Here is a 23,762-nt window from a genome sequence, read left to right on the forward strand (position 1 = left end):
CCAGAGTTACGCTACTACTATCGTGTTGTCTGCAGCGACCAAAATACAACGACGCCTTATGATAATGGCACACCTATGTAGGGCTAAGAATGCTACCCGCATTTCTAGGTTTCCTGTTCGAAGGATCGCTTCTTCCCAGGATCAGAGTCTCTAATGAACAACCAACACCACTTCGGATGAGCACATCATCCCGCACCTCACTTGTCTTTGTACAGGAGTGGGATTCAGGGGCTTGTGAATTGGTACTCTGGTCAGGAACTGACCGCTATATAACCACCAACTATAGTTGTGACAATAATCGAGCTCTAGAGAAATCTAAACCGATAGAGGGTCCATTTGCACATTCTTGTTTGCTAAAAGCAGACAATTGAGAGGGCGCAAGTGAAGCTTCCCATGGGGAACTGGATCTGTACCCATTTTCAGAGTTCCTAGGAAAGACAGGTAAAGTTGAGCAGACAATGAAATTGTGACCATAGTAGGTGGTACGATGCAGTTAATATAAGCAGTCAGGTCTGGTAGAATGCGAACCCTAACTTGGTTCGTGAGGAAATTCAATCTCACTTAAACGAGGTGTTGAGAAGGGCTGAGTTGACCTTTCTAGGCTTGGGATTAGACCCAGACTAGTCACCGAAACGGTAGTCTCCATGAATCATTCTTCACAACGAAATCTGTAAAGAGGAGAGATCGATGTTAAGTAGAAATGTTCTGCCTTTTATCAACAACAAAAAGATCCAAGAATAGAAACTTCGAGTTTGGTCATTTTCCACTCGCTTGACAGCTCCCTTCTACGTAAGGGTGTACCTCTACCCTTAGTTAAACCAGACGGGACCAGTGAAAGAAAATGGGTGTCCGCGGTCAAGGAGGCTATTCCCAAAAGCAAAGTCGGTATCCCGCATTTTATGTAGAATGGACTCACATAATGTCTGTGATGCCCTACCAAACTTCTGAAAAGATGGATAGTAAAGGACCTACTGGAGTACTTTGAAGAATAGGTAGTGGGAGGGATCCTAAGATTTCCTCTTTTGACCTCTTCTGTCGTCTCATCTAGCGAAAGACGGGAGGGATATTTGAACTGGGTTTTATTGTTTGTATGTCGAGATTGACTCCAAAGGAAAACCTTGTCAGGAAATCCCTGCAGTTGGTCAGCCAGATCAGACGAATCAGGATTGGCAGCCAAGGACTGGTGATGTTATTTCCTGAAGTCTCGTGATTCTATGGTCTTGATGAGACCTCCAAAGAGTGTTTAGCCCTCAATAGTTACAATATTCAAATGTCTCTTACTGCGGAATAGCAAACCTTGGATGTCTCAAAGGCAGCATCCCTGCTGATATTGAGAAGCTCAGCAGTGTGCGCCAATGACATGCAAAGTGCATGACTTGGCGTTTTCGCCACGGCCTCATAGAGACAACGATTTCCCTACAAAAGACGACGGCGACAGCCGAAGACATCGACGTTGAGACTATTGTAGTGATAAGCTCCAAGGCCTTTACCGGGAGACGATCACAGATCCTCGGCAATATTCCCACATCAAATTCACTAGAGCACAAGGGAGGTTGGTGTCCTTAAGGGGTCAAGTAGGGAATGCACCAAATTGATGAAGGCAGAGATCAGTGATCGGGACATATTATGTGGTGAGAGACTGCCCTTTGTACTTCCTGCTGGACTCTTAACTCTATAAAATAAAATTATATAAGCAGTCCCTTTTATCTTGTAGTTCAAATATCACTTTATTAAAATGTCACTTTGCTTTTTTCCTTACTCTCTTAATTTCTCTTGCAACATTATTACAACACCCACATATTTCTTCGAATGGTCCATGTTTCAGTACCACACTTCCAGTATGGCTAGACCTACGTCCCCTTCTAAACTCTGTCATATGTATACCACAATAGTCACCGACAGATTTTCCCACACACCTCTTTACCTCCTAGTTTAAGCCAAGTTCACTTGCTTTTACCACTAAACAACATCCTCGAGATAATGGTCATTTTCATATGTCATATGCAGTTCTTACTGATGACGAAACCAATGCAAGAATTGCTAAAGCAAACGTGGCATTTAGCCGACTACATGCAAATTGTGGGAGTGAAGACGCACAAGTCTACAAACGAAACTGAAGGTCTACAAAACCAAGGTTTTGTTGACCTTGCTGTATGTGAAACCTGGATGATGTACAGAAGCCATGCCAAGAAGTTTGAACCATTTTCACATGGGTTGCCTGAGGAACTGATGAAACTACGAATGGAGGGCAGTGTCAGAGACACTAAGGTTCTCAAATGGGCAGCCATTTCAAGGATTCACACTCTGCTTATAGACGTCATCTGGATGTCAGACGACCAATTATGAAAGATCTTTTATAGTGCGCTAAAGGACAGAAAGTGATCACAGCATAGTCAGAAGACATGTTTCAAAGATTATCTCAAGTCATCCTTTAAACACTACAACAATGATCCTGATTCTTGGAAAGATCTTGCATAGGACCGCTCAACCTTGTGCAGTTTCATCCATCCTGGAGCTACAGACTTTGTACTGAGAATTGCACAGCCAGTGCAGAAGCGCAAGCAGCATAAATCTCAGAAATGCAGCATGTCTACTATTGACAAAGTAACATAAAAGTAGCAAATCTTGTCAAGTGTTGCACAGATGGTTCTGAGCACGGGTGCAGTCCCAGAAACCAAACTAGTTAGTGATATCATAGTCATCTTCAAAGTTAAAGGATGAACAACATATTGAAATAAATAACCTGGACTGGGCCAGACAAGTGAGCAAACCTCTGACTCCTGCCTCATGTACTAACTCTAGCTTGCTCAGGGAGGTGTTTTAGCTTGGGGCAGCCCAATCATTGTCCCAAAATGGTCTCAAGTGATGGGTGGGTGGAAGAGGGGGCTGGTTGAAACAAAACCCTTATTTCACAACTTGAATCAAAAGCCTTATTTCACTTCTACTCAAACTGTTGATATGGCATTCAATTTAGAAGAAGTGACAATAGAATTTTTCAAGATGACTATATCATATGTCCAACTGACACCACTTTCATTTAGGACCAACTAGATCATGTGATGAATATTTGTGTAAAGATTCATAGTAATTCTTCAATTCGTTTGGCAGGTGTAGTGATAAAAAAAACTTGTACTAATAGATGTACCACAGAACAGACCATCACAAAAGCTCTTCTTCTGATACCAATTAAAATTTTAATAACTCATGTTTGGGTAACAGACATCCATGATACACTAATCCTCTTGTCTTGAAATATAACATGTCCTTGAAGCCCTTGGTAGACTGCCATAATTGCATGTGTATGAAATGAAGATAGCTAGACTGCAATAACTGCATGTATATGAAATGAAGCCAGCCAGACTGCAATAAGTGCATGTATATGAAAGAAACCAGCTAGACTGCCATAATTGCATGTATATGAAATGAAGCCAGCTAGACTGCAATAACTGCATGTATATGAAATGAAGCCAGCTAGACTGCAATAATTGCATATATATGAAATAAAGCCAGCTAGACTGCAATAATTGCATATATATGAAATAAAGCCAGCTAGACTGCAATAATTGCATACATATGAAATGAAGCCAGCTAGACTACAATAATTACATGTATATGAAATGAAGCCAGCTAGACTGCATTAATTACATGTATATGAAATGAAGCCAGTTAGACTGCAATAATTGCATGTATATGCATTTAAGCTTTTTAGACTTCAATAATTACATGTATATGCATTTAAGCCAACCAGACTACAATAATTACATGTATATGAAATGAAGCCAGCTAGACTACAATAATTATTTGTATATGAAATGAAGCCAGATAGACTGCAATAATTGCATGTATATGAAATGAAGCCAGCTAAACTGCCATAACTGCATGTATATGAAATGAAGCCTGCTAGACTGCAATAATGACGTGTATATGAAATGAAGCCAGCTAGACTGCAATAATTACATGCATATAAAATGAAGCCAGCAAGACTGCAATAATTACATGTATATGAAATGAAGCCAGCTAAACTGCCATAACTGCATGCATATGAAATGAAGCCTGCTAGACTGCAATAATTACATGTATATGAAATGAAGCCAGCTAGACTGCAATAATTACATGTATATGCATTTAAGCTTTTTAGACAGCAATAATTACATGTATATGAAATGAAGCCAGCAAGACTGCAATAATTACATGTATATGAAATGAAGCCAGCTAAACTGCCATAACTGCATGTATATGAAATGAAACCTGCTAGACTGCAATAATTACATGTATATGAAATGAAGCCAGCTAGACTGCAATAATTACATGCATATAAAATGAAGTCAGCAAGACTGCAATAATTACATGTATATGAAATGAAGCCAGCTAAACTGCCATAACTGCATGCATATGAAATGAAGCCAGCTAGACTGCAATAATTACATGTATATGCATTTAAGCTTGTTAGACTTCAATAATTATATATATATATATGCATTTAAGACAGCCAGACTGCAATAATTTCATGTATATGAAATGAAGCCAGCTAGACTGCAATAATTACATGTATATGAAATGAAGCCAACTAGACTGCAATAATTACATGTATATGCATTTAAGCCAACCAGACTACAATAATTGCATGTATATGCATTTAAACCAGCTAAACTAGAATAATTACAGATATACTGGTATCCCAAATATTAAGCCAATATCTTTGCAGTTAATATTTCTAAAATGTATGTGACAGAACTATTCTTTTCATGGCATGCTGCTTAGAATTTGCTGTTCAACAAACTGAACATAATGTTTAAGGTGTGATTTTTGGATTTAGCAGGTTTATTCCTAAGACTCAAAAGGAAACAGGGTTCAGTATCAAGCATTTAAATAGCACATCTGGTAAAGTGAAAAAATAAATAAATATGACAAAAACAAATTCTTGTTGAATTGTAGCAATTATTTAATTTTCAGGGATTTACACAACAATACATGAAATTAATAAAAAAAAATTATTGCACAGTACAAAGACAAAGTTATGTTATTAAATTCAAACACAAAGAATCCAACAATAAAGCAACATTTATGTTTCTTTTTGTTAATATTACCATACTTATTTATATATACGAATTCTGTTTGCCCACCTGTTTAGTAGAAGGTTCAGTCAAACATGTCTACAGGGGTCACAAAACAGGCTTACAGAAACTGGCCTTGATGAGGAAGTGCCCTAAACAAAGTTAAATATGTTCTAATTTATGAAATAAATCAAGTAAATTGTAAATAACCTTTACAGGTTGCAATTTGGGACTGTTGGCGAGTAAATAACTTTTCTGAGAAATGTGAAGAAAAGAACACAAAATTAATTACAGGTAAATTGACAGCAAATAAGTGATAATAGCTGTTATTAATATGTGATAAAATTACATTGAAGCTTCTGATAATGACATATCAACCCTGATACACAAGGGTCTGCTTCTGAAGGTTGCCGAATATAACACTGCTCTCTCATAAAATATACTGCACCAGTAACTGTAATGTAGTACCAATTAGGGATTGGCCAGATTTAAAGAGTTGTTAAAAGGAATGGGTTTTACTGCATTATCAAAATTAATTACAAATGTAAGGGTCTCTCACTATTATGCAATGTGGAATCACATATTTCTGTGACTCTCACAATGAATCTCATAAGTTTTTCCCCCTTTGCAATACTGGTCAAGGGAACTATAAAACTTGCCCACATTTACAGCATATAAAACATCCATTAGTAGAATGGTTGATTCCCATGACTGGCTGTGGCTATATTACAAATGTAAAATGTAATCTTACCTCTAATGACCTTTGTCTGTAATGGTGTGTGTGTGTGTGTGTGTCTGTGTGTGCATGTAAAAAAATTGCAATTTCATTACCAGCAATTTTGACCTTAGGCCTATCAGCCCCCAGAATCGCTTAGGAGCTGTTATAACCAAGTGTAGTATATCTGTGGGGGTTCAAGAAAACAGAGTCCATGTTAAGTTGAGTTATTATGCAGGATCAAGAATTTAATTTCACATCAAGTGATCTTCAGCTTTCAACCCTAACCCTTTCAATTGTTAATCAAACAGTCAACAGTTAGCTGCACTTCATCAAGTGAAACATTATGAAGTTGATAAACAGTAAAGCAGAAGAAATTGGAGTTATTATTATGTGAAAGCCATAATTAAACTTTCAACTACATTGACCTTGACTGTTGTCCTGTGGACTGAATTTAAAAAAAAACAACAGGGAAGTATCTTTGCGAAAGTGTAGACTATTTCCAGGAAACCTGTCTTATTGGACTGAAGTCAAAATAGTTATATCACCTCCAGTGTCCTTGACCTACATATATCTACCTCAAAATCAGATTTGAGCTGGCCATCCAAATGTAGTCTACCTATGGAGGTTAATGAAAATTTGTCCAAGGAAACTTTACTTGTGAAGCAGTAGGGAAAATCACATTTTCTGCTACAGTGACCTTGACCTTGAATCTAGCATACTAAAATCAATTGGTTTCTGCCTGTCCCCATGGATAAGGCACATACGAGACTTGTGAAAAAAACACAAAAGCAAACTAAACTTATGTTGTTCTAGGGTTTAACACCATTTTTCAGCACAAGATAGGCTATACATGGCAGCCAGCATAACTGTTGGAGGAAGAACCCTGGAAAACCCAGGGAAGAACCACCGACCCACGAGAAGCTACTGGCAGGCTTTCCCACGTACCCATGCTAGCCGAGCCTTGGACTCGAATCCACACAGACAGAGGTAGGATGGCAGTGGTCCGGAATGGTGAGCGCTTTAGACCACTCGGGGCCCCTACTAAACTTATGAAGTGGAAACTGAAAATTATTCAACTTGCTTCATCAATTTCAGTGGATATAAGCACTCACATATAGTTGCATTTATCACATCCAATACACTCAAACTTGCAAGCAAAGTTACATGTTTTTCACATCAAATAAAGTGCAACCATCTGCAGGCATCACAGACTCATTTTTGCTATTGCACATCAAGGTCTAAATGATATTAGAATGAACACAGCCACATCTGCCACTCACAGCAATGTCTACCATATTCACTTGAAATCATATAATAAACAACACAGACCCAGATCTGCCACCTACAGCAATGTCTACAATGCTTGCAAATTATTATTTTAGAAAGAACAGCATAGATCCTGATCTTCTGGCACATTATGGCAACACTTCCCAGTAGGGTATGGCTTACATATAAATAACGATGGTGGCAATCACTTGTTTTTAACAGTTACTGTGGACCTTAAATTACTGAACACCTGTATGAAGCAGTCATCTAGATCAGATGGCCACTCTTATGCACACTCACACACACAGAGAGGAAACATTACATTAAATAAATACAGGTAGGCCAATAAAAAGGTACATATATAATAAAGACAGGCATATAGATATTTTTGCTGAAGCTAAAGATGGTACAGACAATGTGATTAGGATGGGTAAGTTGAAATATTTTGATTAAATATATATGAAAACTCACCGATTTTGAAGTTTCAATTGTGCTGGGCTTGAAAAAACATTTGAAAAGAATAATTTGATTTCACTTTTGCTTTTTTAAATACTGAATTTGGTACAAAGATGGAAAAGTACTCAGTTAAGTTGATAATTGTTTATTCTTATGCAGTTGGAATTAAATCATAGTTCTGACCACCACCTGAATCGAGTTTCATTTAACTGATATTGTTTAAAGTCTTATGCAAATTTTTGGCTAACAGTTCACCTATAAATCATTAAGATCCTAAATATATAGGACAGAAAATAATCCAATAAAACCAACTCTACCTTGCAAACCTAATCAAAGATGCATACCAATTAACAAGACGTCTGTATCTATTCGTAATATTAACCGATCATTCAAATCTAAAAAATAATTGGGATCAACTTTCTTTACTTGTAGGACTAAGCCCTTCATTCAGAGCATGGAAGAACGAGGACCTGGATCTGAATATTTCATTCTGGGCATGGCAGAATGAGGACCTAAATCTGAACCCTTCATTATGGGCATGGCAGAATGAAAACCTGGATCTGAACCCTTCATTATGGGCATGGCAGAATGAGAACCTGGATCTGAACCCTTCATTATGGGCATGGCAGGATGAGGACCTGGATCTGAACCCTTCATTCTAGGCATGCCAGAATGAGGACCTGGATCTGAACCCTTCATTATGGGCATAGCAGGATGAGGACCTGGATCTGAACCCTTCATTCTAGGCATGCCAGAATGAGAATCTCGTTCTGAACCCATCATTATGGGCATGGCAGGATGAGGACCTGGATCTGAAACCTTCATTCTAGGCATGCCAGAATGAGGACCTGGATATGAACCCTTCATTATGGGCATGGCAGGATGAGGACCTGGATCTGAACCCTTCATTCTGGGCATGGCAGAATGAGAACCTGGATCTGCCACTAAGGACCCTCCACAAAACTATGTATGTATACTTTTGATGACAAAATGTGTCCTCTGAAGCAATTACAATAATTTATCCATATGTTCTTCATACATAGAAATGTATAGATTTCTTTAAAATCAATAATTTGTTGTAAAACATTGCACCTGGAAGATTGTACTCATTAGCAGTTATAGCTTAAAGTGGCAAATTGGAAATGTCATAGCAGTCTGAATTTGTTTATATTTTATAACAAGATCATGGCCTGAATGTTGAACCAAAAAACAAACCATTGTTGTGAAACATGTGACCTTGACCCCAAGGTCTAAAGGTTTAGCAAGCACACTGCAGAGTGATTTGCTACAGCTTTAAAATCATTCTTTGAAAATGTAGAGAAAAGCCATCGAGGGGTTTAGGAAATATAAACAATTTTAAAGCATTTAAAATAATTTTGCAAATTTTCTGTTATGGCCCTTGACCACCAAGGTCAGTGAAGTGTGCATGTCACTGAATAAATTGTCTTAGATTCAGAATGATTCATCCCTCCTATGTGGACAGTACATAAAGGAGTTTTGAAAATATAAGCAATTAAAAACCTTGAACCAAAACCTTAACAAACCATTGATGCTGCTAGCACCAGTTGGAAAAGTGACAGCTATGTATCGCTTCCCACTAATGTATGGGTCAACAATAAAAGATGCCGATGTTGGCAAGTTTAATCTATCATGACCTTGGGGAAAAGAGTAATGATAAATTTTATTACCTGATTATTCCAATGCAGCTTATGACATGATTTGTCAGTAGTCCAATTGGATAATCAATAAATGATAAATAACTGACAAGCTCTTGACAGATCAATATGTCAGTAGTCAAATTGGATTATCAATAAGTGAAAAGTGATTGGCAAGTTCTTGATAGGTCAATTTGTCAGTAGTCCAACTGGATATCAATAAGTGATAAATGATTGATAAGCTCTTGATAGGTCGATTTACCAGTGGTCCAATAGTCAAATGCACCTGATTTATTTCCCATTTAATATGTGAATGCATGTGACACTGACAAACTTTAAGCAACAAACCACCAACACATATGTTTTATACTTATGATAAATGACATCTGCTCCTTTAGTTCACACACTCCCACAAATATTGTCATGATAAGTACAAAATATATTTATGAGGATAGTTCTAATTTAGCCATCAAAGGGTAAGTTTCCTTAATGATGAAAGTATCAATTTGTTTTTGATCATTATATTATACCAACAACAATAAGATTTACTATATACATAATTTTATATAATAACTTGGATCTAACTACAGTCTCAGATCTGCCATAACCTGGCAGATCTGGTTTGAAGTATGTTAGGTCTAATAAGTAGAATAAACCACACATATCCAAATCTACCAGTGCATTACACAATAGAAAATTACTTTTCATGTTGTTTGTAGTTGGACCCCACCTATACACAAGTATATACAGGATAAGTCTTAAAGCCATTTTCTTCTACTCCAATTTTTCTCCATCTTTTTCATTTTCTGAAAATATTTAATTAGAATTAAAATCCTGATGCCATATTTTATGCATCATCATGTATTTAACTCAGAAAGCCTGATTGGAGTTTTAACGTTTGGACAGCTCAATTACTGGAATGAAAATAATACTCGTATTAATTAGCTAGGATTTTAAAGTACATGGTCATTAAAACTTATAGGCATGCACATACAAAGATAAAGCACATGCTAAGAAGCTATATTTATGGAATCTCCATATCCTTTCTTATTATTCTTCAACAGCATCAAAATTAAACCAATGAAGAATATCATAAAAACATCTGGTACAAGGTTTGAGGTGCACCTAAACTTAAGTGACTCCTTGTTTATGCAAATAAGATTGTTGAGAGTAGCAAACAGTCGGGATAATGATTACTATCCTTTAGTTGCAGTTCATACAATTTGCTAAAGTCCTTATTTCAGCACTGTAAGTCCTTATTTCAGCACTGTAAGTCCTTATTTCAGCATTGTGGAAAGCTTAGCACTCTTGTAATCTGCTCTAAGCTGAATAAATGACAACAAGACACTCTTGTCCAACCCAGCCTGGAAATAAAAGGAAATAATAAATTGTACTTCTGAACAAATCTGGTATAAAATGTACATACCCTATATACTGCAAACTGCACACACCCAGATCTGCCATCACATAATGTGCTGGCGGTGCTGTGTCTGTGCAGTTTGTCAGGAGTAGTAAGTAAACCAAACTAGATCAACATTAATCTGTAGGCGAATTATGCCATGATAGATCAGGATCTTTGTCGGTTATCTTTGTCGGTTACAATCTGACTTGACTTATAAGTGAGTATACACTGTAGGCCTGTATAAGATCGAGTTAAAGGCACAAGGGTAAACTGACCTTCAGATTGACATAATAATGATCAAACGTTTTGTATTAAAGAGATCAATATTTATCTGTGTGTGTGTGTGTGTTTGTTTTTATATATATATATATATATATATATATATATATATATATATATATATATATATATATATATATATATATATATACAGTGGAGCCTCGTTAATCCGGACACATTCATTCCCAGTGAATATGTCCGGATTGACGAGCTTTCCGGATAATTGAATCATGCACATTTTTATTTTACGATGTCATCACACCGTATACATGTACATGTATATGCTAGCTGTAATTGTACTGTATTCAATAATGGTTGAAATAAATTAATGAATACTTCTACTGACGTGTGTTTATTTCATATTATTATTATAACATGCGATTATACATACATGTACAGTAAATATAAGTTTAGACAATGAACACTTTGTTCATGTCAACACTCTCTGCTTCTCCCTCATACAATTTGATTTTGATGCCCCGCCGATTCTTGGAGTTTTGTAGCCAACCACAAGAATAGGCAAAGTCAGTGATGTCGAGTTGGTCTCCGAGTATCTTTGCCTTGGCAATGAGCATTTCATCGGTGACGGCATCATGGTGGGTCCACATGTCTGAGAACCACAAGAAGACGGGCATCATCGACTTGTTGATATTTGGCGTGGCAAGCGCGAGTTAGGTCTGCTGAGTCAGCAGGTATGGAAAATCATTTGCCCATGTTTTTTTTATGATGTCCGCAACTGTCAACATGCCAATGACTAAGGATGAATAAGCCATAATATGCTGGTGTATACCTTGAATGGTAGCTTTTGGGTGATCTTTGTGCTGGCAAATCTTTTTTATGCTGGCCGGTATCTCTACTCATCTACGCTTGCTTGATGGTGTCGCCATAATATATGTAAAATGTACAACGAATACAAACTGATATCTCACGTTACGGTAAACTAATGAAATGCAGTCATTTCTATTAGTCGTATTTTACAGCTGTTATTGTTGCTAATTTTGTTCCCGTTGAATTATGTCCGGATAGCGAGGTTTCCGGATAAACGGAGTCCGGATTAACCAGGTTCCACTGTATGTATATATATATATATATATATATATATATAATACTATCATACAGGTTAGAGAATTTTCAATTCATACTCAACAGAGATTCAAACCCAGGTCTGCGGGTTCCCTCACGACAAAGCACACATCACCAAAAATGATGTTACTCAATCGGTATTATATGCACTATACAGGAATCCGAAAATACTGTGTAGATACATGAGAATTGATTACTAGGTCATCATGCGAGTGTGTCTGCTACACACGAGTACCCCCACCCTCTCGAGCCCAGCGGAAACCATTGAGCAGTTCTATACGGACCTCAATTCTGTATTTACCTCAGTTCCAGCTGATAACAAGATCATACTACTGGGGGACTTCAACACCCGTGTTGGCTGCGATTATGGTCAATGAAATGGTCTGCTTGGAAAGCACAGTGTTGGCAAGATGAACAACAATGGACTGTTCCTACTCGGCAAATGCACAGAATTTGACCTGCTAATCACAAACTGAATGTTCATACTGGCGAGCAAACACAAGAACACCTGGATGCACCTCACATCTCACCAATGGCACTTAATCAACTATGTAATAGCTTGCCAGTACGATGCCCAGGATGTCCTCATCACCAAGATCATACGAGGAGCGGAATGCTGGACAGACCACAGACTTGTCCAAACTACCCTAAAGCTGCACATTGCTCCATATCACCCAAGGCATCCTAAGCTTGTGCACACAGCCTTCAACATTGTCAAACTCCAGCAGCCTTCTACCCAGCTAAATTTCCTGAAGAGCCTAGATGACAAGCTGTCCTCCAATGGACCTATACATGGAAATGCCTCTGAGAAATGGAACAAACTCAGGGCCATGATAAGAGAAATAGCTATGGCAATGCTGGGCCCCAAGAATCGAATCCATCAAGAATGGTTCGATGGGAACAATGGTGCCATTGAATATGCTTGCCAGAAAGAACAATGCATTTATGGACTGGCAGAATGATACAAACTCCATCCTGAAAAAAACTGCTTCAAATCCTATCAAGTTGAGGCTCACAGAGAAATCTGCAAGATGCATGACCATTGGTGGGAAAGCAAAGCTGATGAAATGCAATGCTATGCCGACACTAACAACTCTAAAGAGTTCTACAATGCCATCAAGTCAATCTTCAGCCCTTCAAAGTCTGGCTCGGACCCCTTGCTTGCTGCAGATGACAGTACACTAGAAAAGGACAAGGCTGGCATTAAGGACATATTTAAAGAACATTTCAGTCAGCTCCTAAACCTGCCCTAATTGGTCAGTCAATCTGTTCTTGACCAAATACCCAACAGCCAATGCATGACCAACCACAGCATCCAGTGATGGCTCCCTGGACAAAGAGATCACTGCGAGGATCCAAACAGCCAGTCAAGCACTCAGATGACTCCGAACCAAGGACTTGCAGCACAAGGACATATGCCTGTCAACAAAGATAAAGTGTACATTGCAGTTGTCCTCACATCTCTCTTGTATGGCTGTGAATGTGGACTGTCTACCGAAAGCATATCAGTCAGATGGAACAATTCTACCAGCACTCCCTTAGATCCATCATGCAGATCAAGTGGCAGGACCGAATCATCAACCAGGAAGTCCTTGATAGAGCCAACACAACAAGCATCAAAGCCAAACTAATCCAGGCAAAGGTTTGTTGGGCTGGCTATGTCATCCACATGGATCAGAATCACAAAGCAGCTGTTCTTTGGTGAGCTAGCCCAGGGCAAACAAAGCCAAAGCTGCTCTAGCAAGAGGTACAAAGACAATCTCAAGATGCACATGAAATGGACAGACCTTCAACCCCACCAGCTTGAGCTCGCTGCCTCAAACAGAAGCCACTGGTGAGCCCTGAAAAGAAAAGCCTGTTGATTGCTGCCAGCATCTTGCTGCAGTTCATGACAGACATGACAGAGCTGTATCCCAGCCACCCCCATCCATTGGTGTCAAATGCCCCACCTGCAACTGCCTTTGTGCATAGATATTTGGACTCTGAAGCAGCATGTGCATCCACTGTCTATAAGATCGCAAAAGTTGTCTTCCTCTGCTCGAGAGACTACCAAGATATATATATATATAATCTTAATTTAACTAAAATTAAATGAGTTACTGTTCTTTAATTTAATCCATAATTAAGCACCCACCTCCAGATTGATACTGATACATTTACCTTGTCTCAAATTTGCAACAAATTTCCACAAATCAACAGTACCAACCAGTGACAGTTAAATGTACATGATACTCCTATCATGATATCAAGGCATACTTTTCATCCCAATCAATGAAATATCTGTACAGTTTTGTTTCATCTCACACTGTTATGCTTGATTTTATGATTAGCTAGACTATAAAACAATATGTTTATTACAGCACGAAAAATGGTGTCCTCATTTGATCTATATCCCATTGTCAACAAAGACGTGTCACTAGACAATTCACTATGATATTCACTGTCATCAGTAGCAAGTGGCTGTTTAGTTTTTGTTTACATGCTACATGCACATGTACTTAAATTAGATTTTGGTCTTCCAGAGATAACTATCATTGTGCTGAGGCAACCAAGGGGATGAGGCTATTCATAGGTAAATAAAAACATATGAACAAAATAAAATTTTCACGAACATTCTTGTGAGATGTCCCATTAACTTGACAGCCAGGTATCTATAGTATCGAAAGATTGGAAATTTATTTCACATTTAACTGGTAGCAAACATGACCATAAAGTTACTTTTTTTTCCACTGCAGAAAGGAAACATTCACATTACAATAATCATGTTCCAATCACTTTGGAAAATGCAACAATTAATCAGATTCCATTGCTTTATATATGTTTATTCTTTTATCTTGATGCCAACATAAGCATTATAAACTTGGTAGTAACAATACACCATGGGTACAGTACTTTCCAGTTTTGTCGACATAGATGGCTTGTTGACATAAGTGATATCAATATAAGTGGGTAGGACTGTAAAAGAAATTCAAATGCAATTCAAATGCAACTAAATTACAATTAGAATATTAGTTTAAATTTGATTGCTGATACAGTACAAATAAAAGGATTACATACCTAGTGAACAATGTCCTGGATATTTTTAATTGCAGTATAACAATAAAATCATAACAAGAAGTCTATATTTCATCAATAATGTTTCTATAAATATATTTTACTTTTCTCAGTTCTGGTCATTAAACTGGGTTTAAAAGTTTCAAGGCTGTTTCAAGTCATGAGAAGTGATGAATCCTATACCAAAAAAAGAATCAATCTGTTTCTCACCAGTTGTTCTCCACTGCAAACTTGCTTGAGATTTTCAGGAACAACAACTAACAGGTTACACAGGGCATGAAGTTTTTCGAAAAGCTGGTAGACAAGAGGTATCTTAAAATCCTTCACACACTTCCTGTATTCATTTACATCGCAGATAACTAGCATGGCCCCTGAAAGATAATAAATAATAGACTTGTACTAATGATATAATAACTTTTCAACTTCATCGTCTTGCTTTCTGTCTCTCACATCCCCTGGCCATGTAAAACTTGAACTCTCTCATGTTCTGATTGCTGTTCTTGTTGTGGGTTTAATCACCATTTTTAAAAAGTCATAATAGGCTATAAACATTGGCCAGTATAACTGGTGGAGTAAGAATCACTGACCCACAGGAAGCTAGTGGCAAGTTTTCTCACATACCCACATTGGCTGAGCCATATATTTAAACCAATGTGGACAGAGGTGAGATGGCAGTTATCAGCAAAGACAAAGCACTTTCGACCATTCGGCCACCCAGGGCCCCTCCACAAATTAAGTCAGAACTGGATACAAGACAGATACATACTTCTGAACATTGTCATTACCAAAGCTGTATTTTCTGCACAGACAACAGCAATGACTTACACCATTCCTTGCCAAAATTTAGCTATATGTACTGGCATCACTGGTATTCTGCAAAGTTGTAATCATTTTCAGTGCCATTAGCAGAAATGTATTCATGGAACATAGATGGCCCACAAAAATGCCTGAACACTGTCCAAAATGAAAAACATAACAAATTGTGACACATGGATAATGGGAAAAGTGTATAACAACTGTGACAGATGGATAATGGGGAAAATGTATAACAACTGTAACAGATGGATGGTGGGAAAAATGTATAACAACTGTGACAGGTGGATGGTGGGAAAAACATATAACAATTGTGACAGATAGTGGGAAAAACATGTAACAATTGTGACAGATAGTGGGGAAAATGTATAACAATTGTGACAGATGGATGGTGGGGATAATGTATGGCAATTTTAACAGATGGATGGTGGGAAAAATGTGTAACAACTGTGACAGGTGGATGGTGGGAAAAATGTATAACAATTGTGACAGATAGTGGGAAAAATATATAACATTTGTGACAGATAGTGGGAAAAATGTATACTTTCAAAACTTGAAACATAAAATCTTCTAAAATCTGAATGCTGACAACAATGTCTCTGTTGTCAGAAAGTGATGACTATATGTCTCACTATCTTCCACCATATGTGATATCATAAAATGGTCTTATTTAAAAAGTGATGCCTACCAAAAAGTTGTCTTATTTAAAAAGTGATACATATCAGAAAGTAGTCTTATTCAAAAGGTGATGCTTATCAGAAAGTAGTCTTATTCAAAAGGTGATGCCTACCAGAAAGTGGTCTTATTTAAAGGTGATGCCTACCAGAAAGTGGTCTTATTTAAAGGTGATGCCTACCAGAAAGTGGTCTTATTTAAAGGTGATGCCTACCAGAAAGTGGTCTTATTTAAAGGTGATGCCTACCAGAAAGTGGTCTTATTCAAAAGGTGATGCTTACCAGAAAGTGGTCTTATTTAAAGGTGATGCCTACCAAAAAGTGATCTTATTTAAAGGTGATGCCTACCAGAAATTGGTCATATCTAAAGATATTGCCTATGTAACACTGTCTAGTACAGTATGTGATCCCATAAAGCAGTCTTATGTAATGGTGATTCTTCTGTTTTATCATTTGGTATGGCAGGTGATACCTTCAAAAGGTCTTATCTAAAACTGATGCCTGTTTATGAATACTGGATCAACATACCAAGAGAGTTGTACACGAACTGCAGAAGATGTTCATAAATCACACGGTGTAGCCGTGTCCCCATTTCAAACAGAACTACTTCCACGTTCTTCCCATCAAGGTTAGTCCTGATTGACTGATGTTGTTCTGTCAGAAACTTCACCACCTTGGCACAAGCCTGAAAAATTGTCAGCTTAACTGTATCCATACTCATAATAATATGAAATTGACATATGCGGTAAAGTACAACCAACGGTTAAATACATGTGAAAAGCTAATATAATTGTCAATTAATAGGTATAGAGGCTAATGATGTATGAAGTTGATTTGACATAGTAAAAGTGGATGGATAAAAGAGAATGACCACAATTCTTACTGAATCATGGACACAGTCATATTTCTTATTTCCTTAAATACTAAATCATTTTTTGTTTATTGTTTTTAATGGATGTCAAGAGACATAACAATTTTTACTTTGTTTTAGTGGTTGTTATTAGATCAATACATACGGAAGTTCCTGAAGGCATGATGGCAGCACTTTCTTCTGGCTTAAAGTCAGTCTTCTTCTGTTCACTAGCCAGGATGTTCTTCACCCAGCCAGTTATGGAAGTTATTACCCTGAAGAGAAAAAGTGCAAAAAATAATAGAAATACAGTGCAAGGTTTATGGCTGAATTACTGACCAGAACTGGGAGTCAATGTAACTTATAAAATTACAATTCATTTTATACATTTTTACTACAATCATGATTACTTACTTTTGGGAAGAGTAATTAATTCAATGATATTGTAGAATGTAATAAATTGGTTTTTGCTCACTATGGCTAATACGCATAATCAAGAGGTGGAATAGGGAGCAATTTGCTCACACAAATATACTCATGCTGCACTCCACTCCTACCCAAAGATGGAGATGAGTATAAAGTTTATAAAGGGCATAACTCTCAGCAATCCACACAAAAAATCTGCAAGAGTGGATGAATCCAAAAAATTCTGTCTGATGCTGCAGACAGCTGTAAGTCAAAAAGGGCAATAACTCTTACAAAAAAAACCAAGGAGTAAAAAATGTAGCAATATGTGCATCTTTAAATGATGAACATAATATGTACAAAGTTTCACAATAATCCATAAAAAAAATGTTAGGCAGGTTGTGTTCACATGATTCTATCTAATAATGAATTCAAATTAAAGGGCAAAATGGACCATAACTTCAGCAAGAATTGCAGGAGCAAAGTGATTTGTTAACATGCACATCTTCATGTAATGACCATAATATTTACCGTATTTCATGGAAATCCATGACAAACTGGGACTAATTGCCCTAGAGATATAGTGTTATACACTGCATTAAGATACAATACAACAAGGGCAACAACTATAACAAAAATTGTAGGACCAAGATGATTTCTTGACATGCACATAACCAAAATATTGACCAAGTTTCAAGGCAATTCATCAAAAACAGCAGGAATAGTTGTATTAACATGATTGTGCCATGTACTAAATTGAGCTAAAATACACAAAAGTCAGTAACTTTAAAAAGAATGGTAGGAGTCATGGTTATCTGACAATATGCATAACTTCCAGTGATGTCCATACTATTTACTTTTCATGGCAATCTATCAAAAGGCAATCCATCAGAAATGGTGGGATTGGTTACACTAATGATGTGATATCATACTGTTGTAAACTACAACACAAAAATGCCAAAATTCCAGGAATAAACATTATTTATAAATATGCAAAACTTCAGGTGATGATATATCATTTACCAAGTTTCATGTTAATCAATCAAAGACTAGTTAACAAAATTAAGGTACAAGACAAAAAGGGCTATAACTCTAACAAAAACCATATTCTGGTTTTGCTAAGAATACTTACCAGATCAAGTTCAGATCAAGTTCATGGTAGAAATTACAGAAAAACAAAAAATGTATCTTTCCCATCTATATTATCTTAAATTGTGGTTTTAATTTATCCAGTTACTAAACTCACTTTTAAATGCCCATTAAAATGCTTTGTTTGCCCTCGTTTTAAGTCATGCACTGTGTTTTGTCAAATTTTATCTATTTACACCACTTCCTCAATAACTCACGAACCCACTTATAGTGCAGGGTCAGGCGTGGATCATTAAAGAAAAACAGTAAATACAAAAAAAATGATCCCTATTTCTTAAAACTTGAAGAAAATTGCGATCAAAATTGTTAACTGAAACACTGATATATCACTCATTTTATAGTCAAAAACAGTAGATAGAAACTCAAAATTTTAATCAACATTTTGAAATTATCAACTTTTCATAAGAAGTCATATAAGTGGTTACATTTTCTTTCCAGACCACATTCTAGGTACACCATAATTAAAAATATTCAAAGAAATTTCAATCAATGAAAATGTTTCTTAAATGTCACTGGCCACCTATATTGTACAAACATGTGATATTATTATAGTTATAAACAAAACGCATTGGTTATGTATGCACACCATAAAAATGTTTAATTAGACTTAAAACTTTGCTTTTTTAAATGAAAAAATTATTCGGCAATCTCTGTAAACAATCAGTAGTTTGACATTCTTTGAAAGATAATAATCATACTTCATAATGTACATATTTATGAGAGAAAACACAAACTGACATATCTTGCTTGTTCTAATTAAAAATTTTATATACATTTGTTATGCTAAAAAATATATGCATCTGCACAACGACATTCTCAATTTAAATCTTCCGGTCAAATTATCAATAATCATTTATAAAACAATAATACTTAATAGATAATATTCTACATAATATATATACATTTTGCTAAGGGTAATGTACATGAGATATTATTACAAATATACTTAATTTTAGGCTTCATGTTGTAACACTGCTGCATACAATACACAATTACACATGAGAGAGAGAGAGAATAATGTTTAGCATTTTGTCAGTATTTAGTTGCTGCAATATGAAGCTCTTACCAGTTAGTTTTATTGTTTGTTTTTATTTTTCAAGTTGTCTTAGTGTGTGCACGCATAAACTGAAAGCATGTCATTACTGATCAATACTGTCAATCATATCTACTCCATTATTCCGTACAAATTAGAAAGGAAATGATTTTATGTTGAATTTGTGCCTCCCACCCACCCAGAACAAAAAAAAATTGATGAACATACACTTGTTTGAAAATAAAATGAACGAAATTAACCTTGCATTGTTATCATATATTCCTTCTTTTCTCATCATGTGAAAATTTTTTTCAAAAAATATATCCATGAACTCTGTATATGTAGCGGATGCCGGCTTGCGTATGCATCCTTAGTGTGTATCGCTTATGTCAAATAACAAAATCACAAATGAGATGAAAATATCACCCAATTGCTTGAAGGAACCTGCCATTTATGCATGATAAGTTATGTATTACAAACTGACCCAGATTGTATTGTATCCAGGTTAACTATAAGACAGTATCTCGCAAATAAAAAATCATTATTTTAAAATACATTCAATGTGAGTGCAAATGACAATCTTTTTGGTAGCATGGGTTACAAAAGTATTATTAAAGCAAGTTATTATTTGTGTATACTATTTGCCCTGCAAACATCAATTATGATTAAATATGGCAAACAAATAGAAGCCTAGGTGATAAACACAACTGGCAGGGAGCAATAAACTCATTGTTTAAACTTACTGACAGGATATCAAATACATAGGTTATTTTATTACAAAGTGCAAACCAACCCCGGAAACTGACTTTGGTATCTTTTCAGTGTGCCAATTTTTTTCTTATGAAGTCAGCTGACAAAAGGAAGTCCAGTTTGGTTCCTCTGGTTTCTTTAAGTGTGCCAATTTCTTTTTTTTTATAAAGTCCGCCGACACAGGGAAGCCAGCATTGATTCTTTTTACCTGTATTAATTGGAATTTTCAAAATAAATTGAAACAATGGAACAGTTTTGAAAGCGACACAATCTAGTGCATAGTGCACGCATACCGATATAAGGCTGAACAGTAAATTAGTTTACATAGGTTTCATCTAAATATTCCCTATCCATAGTTTATAGTGTCTTATTTTTTGACAACAAGTATGTACTTCATCCTGTAGGGACTAAGGCGAAGTAACAGCATTGTATACTTCTATTTCGAGTAATTAAATTATTATTTCTTCTTTACACTTGATAATTTTTTTGTTCTTTTTGTGTGAGTATAATCACTTTTAATTATGTAATGCAAATCTGACGTAAAAAGAAAAATGTTGCAGTATGTCCGGTGACCTTTAAGCCTAGTGTAGGCAGTACATTAATACTTAAATACTAATTAAATAATTTTTGTTAAGTGAAATTTGCGTTTTAATTCTATTTTTTTAGTTCCTCTTAGCTGTAATCATTATAAATGTAATGTCTATTTAAACATAAAATGTGTCAATCTACCACAACAGTTAATATGTCCTCAAGCATTTCTCTGAGAACCTAATTTAAGTGCTGACTGTGTTTTGATAACTGATTTGCGGAAGTATTTGTTGTAGTGTTGCACTAAATTAAAAGCTGGCCTCCTTTGTATTATCATATTAATTATGTCTTTTGAATCAAATAAAGGAGGTGGATTAAAAAGAAAAATTTAAAGGCACACAAATCCTACAAACATAAAATCTAGCGGCCTCGGTCATATGTCAGGTGAACTCACTTCATAGATCAATCAAACACTTAAAAATATTGTGTATGTGACATAAACTACCTTAAAGTAACCGACTCATTCATAACTGTGATCAAAGATACCAAGGCAACAGCTTGGTTTCGCAGATACGGACCATTGTGGGCATGTGAGTTTCAGAGAATTCCTGAACAGGCACTAAGAGATATCCTCAAGGATGATAAGAAGTTTCACTATTACTTCCAAAGAAATCACAACATCAAAAATGTACTAACTGAACATAACAAAAAATTGAGTTTCGATGTAGACGATTGTCTCACAAACTAAATGTTGCTTGTTTTTAAAAAAAAAAAGGAATCTTGTTTGGTGGTGTATCAACATAATTCAGTCTAGTTCCCTGCTAACAGACTCCCGATTTGGCAGGATACTATTAAATACCACTCAGGAAACCAGACTTATAAACAAAACAAAAAGCAGTGACATAATACACAGATTTTTTCACTTACATGTTATAACAGACTCCTGATTTGGCAGGATGCTATTAAATACCAGTCCAGGAACCATACTTATTAACAAAACAAAAAGCAGTGACGTAATACACAGTTGTTTTCACATACACATTATTGTTGATGAAACCATTTGGAATGATCTTTCATATGTTGGCTATTTTTAAATAAATGTTATTTGTACGGAATAATGAACAACTTCATTAGAAAAAGTGCATTATTAACAATTATTATCAACAAGATTGTAAAACAAGGATTCAGTCATTAAACAGCCCAATCCCCTAACTCTCCCTCGCAGTTTTCTCAATATTGAAGCAGATTTTTTAAATTTTTGCAGGTTCCTTGGTAACACACGTCCTCGCTTATTGTGCAGTTGATGTTTGTGTACCCATTTGTGCGCAAGTTATCAAGGGAAAGGTGTATTATGTTTGTATGCCTTGCAAATCATGCTTGTTTTTCATATAATGTCAGTAAAAAGCTCATTAGTGCTTACGTTGTGTTGTTGTTTTAAATCATGCCAACCTTAAATAAATATTATCTTATTCCATACAGATGAAGGGAAGAAAATCTTCCAAACGCTACCCTTACCTCCACCCCTCCACAACTAGGTGGCTATCATTGTTTACCAAATTTTGCTTGAGTGATACCTTTATTAATATGAAAACCCTCTGCAAGAATGTATGGGAGGATATAATAGTAATGTAATCAAGCATTCTGGAGAAACATAATTTATGAAAAAAGTCAATTCTTCCTTGAATACATTTCCCAATCACACCATAATTAGGAGAATAGGTATTTGAAGTAGACAATACTGATCATCCTACATATAGCATGGTTACCCTGGAGGGAATAAGGATTCTTCAATGTATGAGGGCAAACAACACACCCATCACCTTGGAGGGAATAAGGATTCTTCCCTGTATAAGGGTAAACCAAACTCATCTCACCCAGGAGGAAATAATGATTCTTCCCTATATGAGGGTAAACCACACACCTCTCACCCTGGATGGAATAAGCATTCTTCCCTGTATGAGGGTAAACCTTATACCTCTCACCCAGGAAGGAATAAGGACTCTTCCCTGTATAAGTGTAAACCACAAACCTATCAGCCAGGAGAGAATAAGGATACTGTATCAGAATAACTACACACCTCTCACCCAGGAGGGAAAAATTATTTCCTGTATAAGGGTAAACCATACATCTATCACCCTGGAGGGAATAAGGATTCTTCCCTGTATGAGGGTAAACTACACACCTCTCACCATGAAGGTAATGAGGATTATTTGATGTATGAGGGTAAGCCACTCAACTCTCACCCTGGAGGGAATAAGGATTCTTCCCTGTATGAGGGTAAACCACACACCTCTCACCCTGGAGGTAACATGGATTATTCAATGCATGAGGGTAAACCACACACCTATCACCCTGGAGAGAATAAGGATTCATCCCTGCATCAGGGTAAACCACACACCTCTCACACTGGAGGGAATAAGGATTCTCCCTATATGAGGGTAAACCACCCACCTCTCAACCGGGAGGGAAAAAGGATTCTTCCCGCTATAAGAGTAAACCACACACCTCTCTCCCAGGAGGGAATAATGATTCTTCCTTGTATGAGGGTAAACCATACACCCTCTCACCCAGAACAGAATAAGGATTCTTCCCT

At 36.5% G+C, this 23,762-nt stretch overlaps 1 protein-coding gene across 1 annotated transcript in view; it reads right to left on the bottom strand.

Moving 5' to 3' along the window:
* Nucleotides 1–4,918: 4,918 nt before the first annotated feature.
* Nucleotides 4,919–23,762, bottom strand: part of LOC149805502 (exocyst complex component 5-like) — a 74,511-nt gene continuing 55,667 nt past the window's right edge. Inside the window, exons 16-19 of the mRNA XM_089950100.1 lie at nucleotides 17,471–17,579; nucleotides 16,983–17,139; nucleotides 15,178–15,338; nucleotides 4,919–10,513 (exon numbers count right to left, since the gene is read on the bottom strand). Of these exons, the coding sequence (XP_089806226.1) occupies nucleotides 10,427–10,513; nucleotides 15,178–15,338; nucleotides 16,983–17,139; nucleotides 17,471–17,579 (514 nt within the window). The 3' untranslated portion in view covers nucleotides 4,919–10,426. The remainder of the gene's footprint in view (nucleotides 10,514–15,177; nucleotides 15,339–16,982; nucleotides 17,140–17,470; nucleotides 17,580–23,762) is intronic.

This window comes from Sinohyriopsis cumingii, chromosome 2, assembly GCF_028554795.1.
Source record: "Sinohyriopsis cumingii isolate HCF-2022 chromosome 2, ASM2855479v2, whole genome shotgun sequence".
Classification (NCBI taxonomy): domain Eukaryota; kingdom Metazoa; phylum Mollusca; class Bivalvia; order Unionida; family Unionidae; genus Sinohyriopsis; species Sinohyriopsis cumingii.